Source organism: Hippichthys cyanospilos, chromosome 5 (assembly GCF_059441005.1).
Source record: "Hippichthys cyanospilos isolate Australia breed blue-spotted pipefish chromosome 5, RoL_Hcya_1.0, whole genome shotgun sequence".
In the NCBI taxonomy this organism is placed as follows: domain Eukaryota; kingdom Metazoa; phylum Chordata; class Actinopteri; order Syngnathiformes; family Syngnathidae; genus Hippichthys; species Hippichthys cyanospilos.
In genome coordinates this window covers 24,112,292-24,125,963 of record NC_142373.1, presented here as the reverse complement: position 1 = coordinate 24,125,963, position 13,672 = coordinate 24,112,292, and the positions used below count along the sequence as shown (strand labels likewise).

At 38.7% G+C, this 13,672-nt stretch overlaps 1 protein-coding gene across 1 annotated transcript in view; it reads left to right on the top strand.

The window, feature by feature from the left end:
- Nucleotides 1–13,672, top strand: part of LOC148424062 (von Willebrand factor A domain-containing protein 8-like) — a 64,331-nt gene that overhangs the window by 12,239 nt on the left and 38,420 nt on the right. The window contains exons 6-21 of the mRNA XM_088415633.1: nt 248–412; nt 487–536; nt 2,626–2,734; nt 2,846–2,950; nt 3,039–3,167; nt 3,378–3,512; nt 3,584–3,661; nt 4,286–4,446; nt 4,520–4,633; nt 7,178–7,373; nt 8,791–8,868; nt 8,939–9,054; nt 9,146–9,243; nt 9,466–9,572; nt 9,969–10,040; nt 10,811–10,887. Of these exons, the coding sequence (XP_088271759.1) occupies nt 248–412; nt 487–536; nt 2,626–2,734; nt 2,846–2,950; nt 3,039–3,167; nt 3,378–3,512; nt 3,584–3,661; nt 4,286–4,446; nt 4,520–4,633; nt 7,178–7,373; nt 8,791–8,868; nt 8,939–9,054; nt 9,146–9,243; nt 9,466–9,572; nt 9,969–10,040; nt 10,811–10,887 (1,790 nt within the window). The remainder of the gene's footprint in view (nt 1–247; nt 413–486; nt 537–2,625; nt 2,735–2,845; nt 2,951–3,038; nt 3,168–3,377; nt 3,513–3,583; nt 3,662–4,285; nt 4,447–4,519; nt 4,634–7,177; nt 7,374–8,790; nt 8,869–8,938; nt 9,055–9,145; nt 9,244–9,465; nt 9,573–9,968; nt 10,041–10,810; nt 10,888–13,672) is intronic.

Below are 13,672 nucleotides of genomic sequence, written 5' to 3'. Positions count from 1 at the left end.
GCGCTATTATTTCGTTAGGCCCGTTTTTGTTCACTGGACTTGGATGGCTTCGTTTAGCCATCATTTTAGACCGAATTCAAGACTATTGAATTTTTGCTCAATTCCTTTACTCCTTTACTCATTCTTTCTAAAAAAAAAAAAAAAAAAATTAAGCCACATTACCACAACACTGCATTGTTGAATGAGCTTCACATTTTGAGTATTTTTCGTAAATAACATTTCTATTGCTTTGTTTTCCGACCTGTAGGAGCACACAAAAGAGGAGCTCGACAACTGGAAGATTGTCCGTGTTAGCGAGGACTTTCGAGTCATCGCCCTTGGTCTGCCTGTGCCCAAATACAAAGGCAACCCATTAGATCCTCCACTCCGTTCACGCTTTCAGGCCAGAGACATCTATTACTTGCCATTTAAGGTACGTTTATGCACTGTTATTTAACACCAGAAGGAAGGATCCGGACGACATAACAAAACTTCATATATCTTCAGGACCAGTTGCAGGTGTTGTACGCAGCAGGACCAAACATAGCAGCAGAGAGGTGAACGCCTTATCTTTAAACATCTTTAAAAAACTTTAAAAGTCATGTTTTATTTGAAGTGCATCAGGAGGTGCATCAGCCATGTCTTCTAAATTTTGAGTGAATGTGCAGGATATGTCCAAATCAAGGAAAGTGAGAGTAGTACACAGAAGCATGTGGAGATGTTACAAAGAAGGGCCTATCATTCGTGACTGTCCAAGCTTGGAAAAAAAAAAAAAAAATCCACAAAGCCAAGCATGTGTTGTGTGAGGATGGAGATTCCTCAGAAAGTGCATTTGGAGTCAAACAGTAACAGACCACTACAGGTTGAACGATTGATTGATTCTGGGTATCAAAACTTGATATATGATAAATAAATTATTCAAGACTACCAACAGTGAACAAACCAATTTGCAAAAAAATTCACTATGTATGATGTGCTGTTTGTTCCAAAACTGTCTAGGAATTCAGTGGCAGTTGCTGCCAAGAAAGGGAACACGTTGCAGTTTAGAAAGTCTATTTGCTACATACAGCTGATGGACTATCCCATCTGGATAGTGAAGGAAGTGACTGTATGTCAGAGTGCATCAGTAGCTGCCAGTGTGGCACCAGCACCTTGGTCACACCACTAAGCCAAAGGAACTCAAAGATCTGGTGAACGGAGTGAACATCTCGAAAGAATAAGAGATTCCCCTCTGTGGAGGATATGTGGAAGGCAAGTTGGCTAAACAACTATTCAAGTTGTTTGGAGGAATCTATTCCATGCGCAAGATGCAGCTGATTCACAGTGATGTCTGCGGTGCCATGCAGACCCAATCTATAAATGGATCAAAATATGTTGTGACTTCCATTGAAGACTACACAAGATGCTGTGTAGTCATCGCATATACCTCAAGAAATAGAAAAATAAGTGGTAAGCAAATTCAAGGAGTTTGAGAGAACAAACTTGTAAGAGTCTGGTCAGAGCGACACAAAGCTGAGGTCAGATAATGGTGGTAAATACACATCAAAGGAGTTTCAAGAATATTTGAAGTCTCAAGGCATCCACCATGAAATGACTGCACCTCACTCACCACAGAAAAATGTTGCAAAAAGAAAAGAAAAAAACCCAGGACATTATTTCAAGCTACCAGAAGCATGCTGTCACACGCAAAGTTAACAAAATTGTCCGTAGCAGCTTACATACAGTACAGAACAGGCTGCTCATAGCTATTCTGAAGAAAGAGATACCCTATGAGAGATGGGATGGAAAAAAACCTGATATGAGCCACATTAAGGTATTTGTAGGTATAGGTATTTGGCTGTATTGTTTATGCTCATATCCCTGACGAAGAAAGAAGGAAACTGGACAAAAAGGCTGTGAGGCTTCGGTTTGTCGTATATGCAAACAATGCTAAAAAATATTGACTTTATGGTGAATAGAAAGGGAGGATTCTAATCCGCTGTGATATCATCTTTAATGAATCAAACTTCGACTGGAAGTAGGAAATGAAAGTACCCTGCTTAGAGAACAAGATTACCATAAAAACAGATGAGAGTGAAACGCGACATGATGAGGACACAGTTGAGAGCCCTGTCGGAACAAGCGGAAGAGTCAGAAAAGCTCCAAGAAGGTTTGGATTTAATGTTTTGCTGATATCATGACTGTTGATCATCAAGACAATATGTGTCATGTGACAGAGCCAGTCACACTGAACAAAGCATTGCTGATTGATCTCAGAGTGGATGTTATTTTTATGATGATCCAGAAGGACAATCAAGGAGCCATCACAATTGCAAAAAATTCTGTTAGCCACTGCAGGACCAAACACATAGACATTCACTACCACTACATCCGTGAATGTGTGCAGAATGGACAAATGAAACTAAGTCGGACTATTGTAATGATATAGTTTTTAATAGTTTGTCCAATAAATGGCAGTTTTTCATTCTACCTTTTCAGTCTGCCTTAAAAGATGAGAGGAATACATAACTTTCTATCGTGTTATCTTTGATGGCTTTTGCGGATGCAGCTAGTCAATAAAACTCTGCCAAATATATATGCACACACACACACACACACACACAATTGAACTGTGTTTAGTCCTCACTCAGATTTTGTTTGTGTCAGGGTGTCCCAGCTTCTGTCACTTGCTACCACGCTGTGCTCTCAGGAATCTGCCAACCTGGGTCTTCCTGATTTTCCTGTTGATAACCTCCTTAATGGCCTTAGTGTACTGGTAAAGACCCATTTAGACATCGGCTGCCATTCTCTCTGAGAAAAGATTTATATTATTATTATAGTACTAGGAGCAGATTGCGAAATGAATATTTGTCTTGTGTTGGCATAGAACATTTTCCCCATGATGTCCTCGCAGCAGCTGGTCCAGAGACTGTATCCCTACCCTAGCATGTTGGGCAAGGACGGGTGCAGTGCTGTTGAGAATGTGCTCAGTGTAAGATATGCTTTCTGTCTTTCTGTCAGTGTATTACGTATTTTTTTTTCCCAAGAGATTATGTCTTAATTTTCTGGCTTTTACACAGAAATTCGAGCTTCTGGATGGCCGCAGCAGGACATCAAGTAGCGCCGTTATCAGTGTGTCCAGAACAGCAGACTTGAAGGACTATGCTGATGTCACTTTGCGTGTTGTAGATAAGAATGTTAGAATTCAGGTAGATTAACGGATATTCGTTGTTTTTTTCACAGTCCATTTTTTGATAGAGTTAAGCATATACCTACTTAGTGCAATGCCCTTGTATGTGGGAAAGGAGAGCCTGCATCGGAGCTTATGTTTTTTGTTGATGTTTGTATGCCAGTCATAAAACATTATTAAAGCACTATTCTGTGTTTGTTGTGTTCAAATTCATCAAATGAACAATAAGGTCCCTGCGGGCACCAAGGAGCCAAGGCCACCCAACAGTAGCGCAGCCTTCATCAGCACGACCAGCCATTCTCAGCTGATTGCCGACATGATGCAGTCGCACATGGTGAAGGACATGTGTCTCATAGGACCCAAGGTAGTACACACACATCACAAGTGGAGTTTATTGTGAATGAAAACCTCAGTGAGATCTTGTATGTGTTTCAGGGATGTGGCAAGTCAGTGATTGCTCGAGAGTTTGCTGAAATGTTGGGTTATAGCATAGAGCCCATCATGCTTTACCAGGTAAAAATAAATAAAGCTACAATTATACTATATTTTCAGCAGCTGGGGTACCCCTCTTTTCCAACATGGGAGAGGACAGGATGGTCAAACATGACAGGCTTGTGCTCGGCGAACTACTAGAACATGCGCAAAGCCATGCAAAGTGCGGATGAGAAATCGAGTCGCCCGTACTAATAGGGTGAATGTAAATAAGCGTGACAGTAGGTAATTGAACGTATCAAGATATTTTGGTGGTCTACAGTAAAACATCAGTATATGTTTTCCCTCGCATATGTGAATATATGTGCAAAAAAGAGAGAGATTGCAACAGAAGACATAAACAAAGACAGAGAGAGCAGTTTTATGGAAGTGCACTGTACTGTGAAGTATGCAGTATATATGTACATATTGTACAAGAGATGAGCTCCAAAAATTGTGAAGATGGACCGACTGTAAAAAGTATTTACATGGGATAAACAAGGAGGTTTTACTTTGGAAATCAAATCTATATATATATATATATATATATATATATATATATATATATATATATATATATATATATATATATATATATATATATATATATTATTTATTTATTTTTATTTTTTATTTTTTTTAATTATGCTATTGCATCTTTGACAGGACATGACTGCCAGGGACCTCCTCCAGCAGAGGTTCACGCTCCCCAACGGTGATACAGCGTGGCGTCCATCGCCGCTGGTCACTGCTGCCATGGAGGGCAAACTGCTGTTGCTGGATGGTATTCACAGGGTCAACCTTGGAACACTGGCTGTCCTTTCAAGGTAAGACCAAATTTATCATATATTTCTCTATTGTGTTCGAACAGCAAATGATCATTGTTGCTGCGTGTTGCAGGTTACTTCATGACAGGGAGTTGGACCTGTATGATGGCACCAGGTTGCTGAGGTGGGACAGATACAAGGCATTAAAGGAGGAACAGAACTTTACTGATGAGCAACTGAAAGAAAGGTATGTATATCGACAGATTTGTGTGCATAGATTGTAGGTCGGTAGTTAATACCCAGAGCCATTTTTAATGTCGCCCGCCAAAACAAAACAAAACACAAAAAAAGACACAAAACCATTTTGGCATCTACAGTGAGTATAACACTGCATATAAAAAATAATAATAAAATAAATCTGAACTTTAATGATCCAAATACAAAAGTGCAAACCAAAAATGTAATCTATTCCGTCATCATTTAACCATCATGCAAGCAGTTTTCCAATTGAATTAGGGACTATTACACTTAAACTAAAATATATATAGTACAGGCCAAAGATTTGAACACGAAAAGTTTTCTCTTTCCTAAGGGGTGCTTGACAAAATATATTTAAGAAGCACTGTAGTGCAAACAAGCTGCTCAATCCTGTCAACCCCGGTGTATACTGAAGCTTACAAAAGTTGTAATTCATACTTACATACGGTATCTGTTTTATAATCTTACACAGTATTTGTATCGCACGCGAAAGATAAAAACAAAACAGAACATGGCATACAGAACATGAGCAATGTATTCTTCTAATTCCAAAGCATTATCATCTTAACAGTGATCTTTATTATATAACCAAACTTAATTGCATGGTAAGAACAGGTTGCAAAAATACACCAAAATGTCCAACATGACACAACAAGCTTTGAATTAATAGATTCCAGCGATTATTCTCTCTATGGTTCAAAAAATGCTCTTCAACAGACCTTTTGCACTATTTCAGCTTTTGTCAGCAAAAGCAGAAGGAAAAAGTCAGGTGTACATTTGTATACATGTCACTGGCGTTATTCCGCTACAAGCCTTTCAAAACAAGTATTGAGATATACACCATAATCATTTTAAATGAATACAAAAATAATAATACCAAATTAATTCGCAAGGTTTTAAACTTTTAGATGTTTGTCAGTTACGCTGGTTGGTTTAGTATTTACAATTAATTTGTTTTCTTAATGAATGTTTTATTAATACACTTTTATTTCGTGAAAGCTATCTTAACCAAGGTTACACCTGCGTACATAGGAAAATGTAGGCTCGCTTTTTGACATGCTCGCTGGCCAAACAGATGGAGATGTACATCTTACATGTTTGAAACGTGTTTCCACCTGCACAAATTACACGGAAAGCATACAAATTGACCGGTTTGCAAGCTAGTACTTGTACAGAAGCAACGGCTGATCACCCTCTTGCTAGAGACTGTTTTTAATGAAAGAAAATATGCTTACCAAATACAATGTCCTGGTACTCATGTGAGTAACCCACAAAAAAAAAAAAAAAAAATGTGTACCCATGATTATGTGGGGTTCAATGCAGCTCTGCTAGTGTGAACATGATGTTCCGATTAATATTGTGTTTGTTGAATATGAATTAAGTAGCAAAATCCACTTATTTATTCATCTCATTGGCCAGCAATTTTGCCTCTTGCTCTTGAGTGAAAATCCCAATAGCTCAGACAAAACAAAAAATTGCAGCTCAACTTGCGAAGATCACATGTCTGGTTGTTAGAGAGCTCTGAACAACTGTCATTTTTAGTCAAGAGCAATTGGCAAATTGGCCGCCCACCTGAGATGGATTAAAAAAAAATAAAATGAAAATTAAAAAAACAGTGAATTCTGCTGCTTAATTTATAATCTACACACACCATATAAGGCAAAATGTTATCTTCAAAGTCGTGAGGATACTTAAAACATTATTGTAAATAACATTTGGGGGTTGACTTCCCTTCTAAACAGCAAAAATCCCTTCCTTGCAACATTATGAAAACATAATCTCAATCTGCATTTTGAGATGACAATATTCACTGTTAATTGAGTTGCTCTTTAACGTGCAAGCAGGTGAGAGATTATTAGGGAGCAGTAGCTTTTGGTTTGAAATAAGTGTTGCTGTGAGACACTTAATATTTTTTCTCCTAGTATCTTAAAAAAGAAAACATCTCTAGCATTAGTCTGTCGTGTGCCAGGAATTAGGGTACTGACAAAAGTTATGTGCCCAATTAGAATAGTCTCTTTACAGTTATCAATTATTTTGAAATAATAATAAAATCAAATAAATAGTTGGGGTTTCTTAGTACGCAGGCAAAAACTGTGGTTCTGTTCATACCTTGTTTACATGTTTACGGTGTTGTTGAATTTAGTCAAAGTAGAAAACAAACTGCAAAACATAAAACTGTTTATAGGGACAGATATAAATTGAGGCAGTAGTCCAATAATAACTAATGGTCTCAGACCCAACTTTCTACCGTGATGATGCTCAGTACTCGCTTGCTATGCTCTTCTCGCATCGGTCTAAATATAGTGCAGTGCTGTGTGGGTGTCTCCATGGGGTTACAGTCACGGTCCACTCTGTCTTCTTGAATCAGAGGCTTATGCAGCCAACCGTCAAAAGCCATGCTCTTCCTCATGACATAGATTAACTGTGACACACCGATACACACATGCAAACACACGCACACACACACACCTGCATACACACTCATTCTATCTCAACACAGCAGCCAGAGCGTCATTAGTATCTGTCTTTTCAGGTCAATCTTTGCCATCCACCCGTCATTCCGAGTTCTCGCCCTGGCTGAGCCTCCACTTGTGGGCGCTGGTGCAATCAACAGTGGCAGTGGGAGCAAAGGTCAGCTGTGGTTGGGACCCGAAGTGCTCACCATGTTCCTGTACCACACTGTCAGCCCGCTGGCCAGAGCGGAAGAGGTCGACCTTCTGCATGGACTGGTGAGATACTCTCAGTGACTAAGCATTGGTCTTCTGGCAAGAATTATTTCGATTTTGAAATGTTTCCTCATATATTCTGGGTTACTCTTATTTTAGAACTAATCATTATCAAAGAGGATGCAAAAGTGCTGACGTCGCCCAGTCTTCAAGCAGGCCTTGAACATTTAAAACCAAAATCAGAATTTTTCAAATTCTTAAAAAAAGTCTGTTGTGTTCTAAACCTGAAGGCCTTAACGCTGGTATAGCAACACATCGAAGCCAAAATGTGATTGGATAATAATAGTGAATAATTAAAATAATAATAACAATAAAAATGATAACCCACACATGATTATAAACTACACAGTCAAATTGCATGCTATTAAATGAAGAAAAAAAGAAATTGCTGAAAGTAAATGTATACAATATTTTACAAATTTATAAAAAAAATTAAATACCAGTCAGTGGTTTCGGATGTTTCAGAAGGCCTTCAATCAATCAATCAATCAATCAATCAAATTTTATTTGTATAGCCCTGAATCACCGAAGTCTCAAAGGGCTTCACAGATGAAAAGAGGTAATTGAAAGCCCTTACGCCACACCGTTGTTTCATGAATTGTTACTCTGTTTCACCAAGATCTATTTTGATTTTTAGGATACCTGTTACCAAAAAAACAAACAAAAAATGTTACATAATGTAAGGCAACATTACGTACAAACTGAAATAAACAAAATGTATAAGAATTGTGAAGGGGATATCTTTTTAAGCATTTCTATAATAAAACTCTTCCAAAATCTTACGTGCTGTTACTCTTTTGAGTAGTTAACTAAACCAGTGTTTTCCAACCTTTTGATCACCGCGGCACATTTAAAGCCTTAAATTTAGTCCGCAGCACGGTCAATGCCTTAAGTTTAGACAACGGACGGGGGGGTGGCACACCTGGCACTGGCACAGTGGTTGAAAAACATGGCCCTAAACTACCTAAATATTTACTTTACTCTTAAATGTCTTAAATTCTTGTGTCTGTGTGTTTTTCATTTAATCTTTTTTTTTCTTTTGTCTTTCAATATTGTATTTTTAATTATGTGAAGCACCTTGAAATAACTTGAATTGTACGATATAAACAAAGCTGCCCTGCCTTTTTTCTCATCATTATCAATGTACCAGTAAGTGATTTTGAGGGTATGCACACCAAGGTGCTTAAATAATTGTGTTATAGTTTTTCATTTTGGCCTCAATAAATAGTCAAGTCACATTTATTTATTTTTATTATCCATTTATTTATTTATCACAAAAAACTCAAAGGGTTTGAAAAGACCAAAGCTCCTCTAGAAACAACTTAAAAAAAAAACATGAGGGGGAGAAAAAAGACACAGTCTCCTTAAACCTCCCTTTGTACCTCAATTCACTTGCTCTTGTTTTCATTTCACTGTTCAGTCTCCGAATGTTCCTAAGGAGGCTGCCGAACAGCTACTGCACCTGACGCACACTCTGCGACAGACAAATGACCCCACGGTGAGTGTGCCTGTTTGCGCGTGCATGTGTGTGTCAATGTGATTTGCTTCATTTATTTGCATGTCACCAGGCACAGTCTCTGGCTTCCTCCCTCTCCACCAGACAGCTGCTGCGGATCTGTCGCAGGCTCTCTCGCTACCCTGAGGAGAGCATCGCCCACGCTGTCAACAAGGCTTGCCTTTCTAGGTGTGCTCAGGTCGCATTCGCTTTAATTCATATCGGAAAACGCTGTATTAGAGACAATTCCACTGATCGATTTAGTACTGTGTGTTTTTAGATTTCTTCCCAGTCTGGCCCGGGGCTCCTTGCAGAAAAACCTCACCAACTGCTCCATACAAGAAACCCCAGACACAGAACACTCACGTGACTTTACCTGTGCGTCCCAGTCACTTACATACACATCTTCTTTTTCTAGTCACTGTAAGGTGACATAAAGCAATGCCCTTGGCCCAGGCTACAAAAATTAAATCAGACTAGAGTGTGTTCCATATTTAATATGCCCCCCACTTCCAGTCACCAGCTGTCTGTCACCCAGCATCAAACTGATTGAGCTGTTCAAATGTCATTGACTGAGTGATTGATCAGATTTTTCTTCAGGTATGGTCAAAGATGGAGTGCTTACTATTGGCAAAGTTTCTTCTCCTATCTACAAACCCAATGAGAAAATGAAGGTTCCAGATGTGCTCTTCTATGATAATCCCCAGGTAATTCATCACTCACCAACTCATCTGACAGATAATCATTGATTGATAGTAATTTTAGGTGATTGAAGAATTGAAGTCACATGTGTGAAAGTTCCATTAAGGAACAAGTTGTATTCATTTGTCCTATGGCCCAGATTCCTCTCTTAGAAACACTTGTTCTCTTTGTACTTGTCCTTCATTATTTTGTGCTATGTTGAGAATGGAATTGAGAGTGGATGTTGTTGACATCAAGTGTGAGGGCCAAGAGTGGATGTCCTACTTTTTTTTTCTTTTCTCCAATGACCTGCTTTCTTCCTGCCTTTAGAAATAACATACAGAAATAACGTAAAATGACTTTTCTAATGTGCTTTTTTTTTGTTTGTTTTTTTCATGGTCGATGTGATTTTGCCTCCGCAGCATATGATGGTGATGGAGGATATGTTAAAAGACTTTCTATTAGGAGAGCACCTCCTTTTGGTCGGTAACCAGGTGAGCTTTGTCTCTGATTAAGGTAACTACAGTTTTTTTTTTTCTATTCTAGCAGTATAAAATTTTCAAATGCTTGACCCTCACTAAAATTTACTTTGTGTACTTTCTATTGCAACCTGTTGTTTGGACAGAAAAATGGGTCCCTACTGGTTGCTGACATGAAGTTAGATTTATCAGGCCCACATTGCTTGAAGACATACACAATTTATTAATGACTCAAGTTGTTGGTAATTTTAACTAGTGGTAATCCATCAGTCATATCTATTGCAGGGGAGGTATCTTACAGAAAAAAAAGTATAATGTCAGTACAAACTGTCTTGTTTATTTTTGCTACAATGACTGCCAGTAATGTAGTGCTGTACTTGCAAAACTCCTGTGGTCCTTAAGGAATCGTTGAGCATCAAGCAATTCCTTTGGGAGGCTTTATCCTGTCAGTTTAGCTTTAGTGGGCCAAGTTAGAGGAAAGTAGTGGACATGGCAGGCATAATATGGCGGCCTGTGTTATTGCAATCATAACATGGGGCAGTGAGTGGGCGAATCTGTCCCAAGCTAAGACATTAGCAGCTGTCAGAGCGCCTTGCTGGATGTCTGACAGGCAGGCCACTGTGGGAAGCCAGTGGGAGTCTCAGAAAGATGAGACCCCTGTCACAAGGTATTTCCATCAAAACTAAAAGGCACTTGCATTTCTCTGCATTGTTGGATTGGAATAGACTTTATACATGTCTCCTTCTTACACAAACTTAATTTTGCTGTTCTATTTTCTTCTATAGGGTGTCGGTAAAAACAAAATAGTGGACCGGTTCCTGCACCTTCTGAACCGACCCAGAGAATACCTACAACTGCACAGGTCAGTTGTAATTAACTGATGTTCTTTTTGTTTGTATGTTTGTTTGTTTGTTTGTTTGTTTGTTTTTTAGGGTTGGAGGGCTCATTTTTCTGGATAATGACAGTTTACATCACAGTCATTAAATTATTTCAAGTATTAAAGAATGGGATTCAAAAGTTGTGTCAGGTAGTTACATGGAGAGTGCAACCATATGCTGGTGGTTGGTTTAGGAACATTTTAAAGAACATTTTAAAATACTTTTTAATAGAAATCATATATGGCAAAGCATTAAAATTCTCAGTATCGGGCAAGTGATATAACGGTTCTCACTATCAATATGCTACAAACTACTTTGACGCCATCTTACTGAATAATATCAGGTCATGTGTGATAACCTGCGTTTGTGCAATCGGTATATTCAATAGATTGGTGCTAGGATGTTTCAAGGTTGTATTGTCTCCTCCATTCAACACTTGTGTTGCTGTGCCATGTTCAACATCAGCCAGAATGTTTCGTAGTTTGTCACTATGTACATACAGTGCATATTGTCCATTTGTTAACATGCCACCTTACACCAAATGTGGATGTACTGCATGCGTGGAATTCATTTCTATAACAAATAGTATGTTGGTCTGGACTATCTTAATTGATGTCATTGCTGGCTGCTAAACGAATTTGGCAAAGGTGTCAGGCTGTCAGCTGCCACCACTTGTCACTCTGAAAGACGCCTATGGTTGAGGGTGTTACTAATAAGACATAACTAATGAACCAAAAGGTCAGTTCTTAAAAAGTTGCTGGTGCCTATACCAGCCTTCTTCGGGCAATATGCGGGGGACACCCTGGACTGGTTGCCAGCCAATCGCAGGGCACACAATGACGGACAACCATTCACACAGCCAATCACACTCAAAGACAATTTAGTGTCCTCTACACCTGCCATGCATGTTTTTGGAATTTGGGAGGAAGCCGGAGAGAACCCACCCGGGCTCAGGGAGAACATGCAAACATCCACACAGGATGGCCAGAGTGGCCCGGATTTGAACTCGGGACTATGATCTGTGAGACGGACATGCTGACCACTTCTCTACCAAAGTCGCCTAGGTCTTAAAAAAGGGACAAATACAATATGAGATCCACACTAACATCAACATGCTGATGCATTGGCTGATTTCTCATTTGTGGCTAGTTTTTGTGAGCAGATGAGGTCAAATTCTTATGAAAGTCAAGTCGGGCAGCATAGTGGATGGACATGACCCGGTTAGTCCCACTCACTGTAGCAACTAATAATAGATCAAAGCAGCAGGGGGAAGGGAGGGGGGCAGAAAGATGTGCGCGTGTGTGTGCATGTGTGTGCTTTTGGGAGACTGAAAGTCTTCAGAGATGTGGCTCAGAAAAGCAAAACCATTCAGGAAGAAAGTAGGACGGCTTCCGGGTCAACTAGAAGAGCGGGGCTTCAGGGATGAGTGGCCACGGGGGGAGAGGAGAGGCACTGTATAGTAATTTCAGAATGTCTTGTGGGAATAAAGGTGGTTGGGATGGTAATTTAATTTCATATTTTTAGTTTGCTGATCTGATGGGCTCAAATATAGTGGTGGCCACTTTATAATGTAGCGTTTATGATGTATGGTCATTTTTCTCAAAGAGCAAATCACATAAAAAGCAGCCCCACTAGCCTAAACATTCTGATGTTTATTATGATCTTCTGATGGATTCTGATTCAGCAAAATACTTTTTTTTATCCATTTGAGGGGTCAGCCATTTTATCTTTTACTGTTGACTGAAAAAAAAAATCATCACAGATGCTTTGATAGTGAATACTTGAGTTCTGGGCAACTGTAATGTTTTTTTAATTATGACTAGGCTACCAAAACTTGCCTCAAACAAACGAATTCAAGTTCATTCAAGTTCCACTGTAGGTCACCATGAAAAATAAATACTCTAGTACCTTTCCCAAGACTGAAAGTAATATACAATACATTTGTGTGCTAAATTCAAGAGATTCAATATTCAAGAGATTTTTTTTGGTCTTATGTGTATTTGTACCACACAATGAAATTCTTATTCTGTTCACTTTCCCGAGCAGCAGACTACATTCCATAATTGAGCAATAAATAAATAGCAATAAATAGCAATAACCAACAAACAGAGACAATGGTGCTAATATTGTAGTGCAGAATATCATGTAGTGCAAAAAAAAAAAGCATGCAAGATACTGTTTATGCATGCAGTAGGAGTCAGATTAGTTTGTGAGGGATTTGTTCAGGGCACCTTTTCATAAACAACATATTTCATATATTTTAAAACAAACATGTCTTTTTTTGCTGTGGTATATCAAGGAAAAAAAGACTGATCAGTTAACATCAATAAATAGTTATATTTTATTACCTTTACATACAAGATTTAGCAGACTCAGTATTTATGATGTACCCTTCCATTGTGAGAGTGGAGTCTGCAGAAGAAAACTTACCTGCATCCTCATCCTAAAATATGTCACAAATATCTAACAGAACATCTACAGAAACTTGATGACCTCTGTAAAAAAAAGGGATGTTGACTGATGAAGTTAAAATTGAATTATTTGGGGGCAGGAACCAAATGTTTGTTTGGCGAAAAAAGAAGCAGCATTTCATGAAAGGAACACCTTGTCAGTTGTTTGACAGCTAAGAAGCATTCCATTAAATCCCAGGAAGAAAAAAATGAAGCTGTAAAAAGGATGACTTCTACAAAACAATAATGATCCTAAATATACCTTACATCCACTGTATGTACCAGCTGAATGTTTTGGAATGGTCTTCAAAGTCTATCT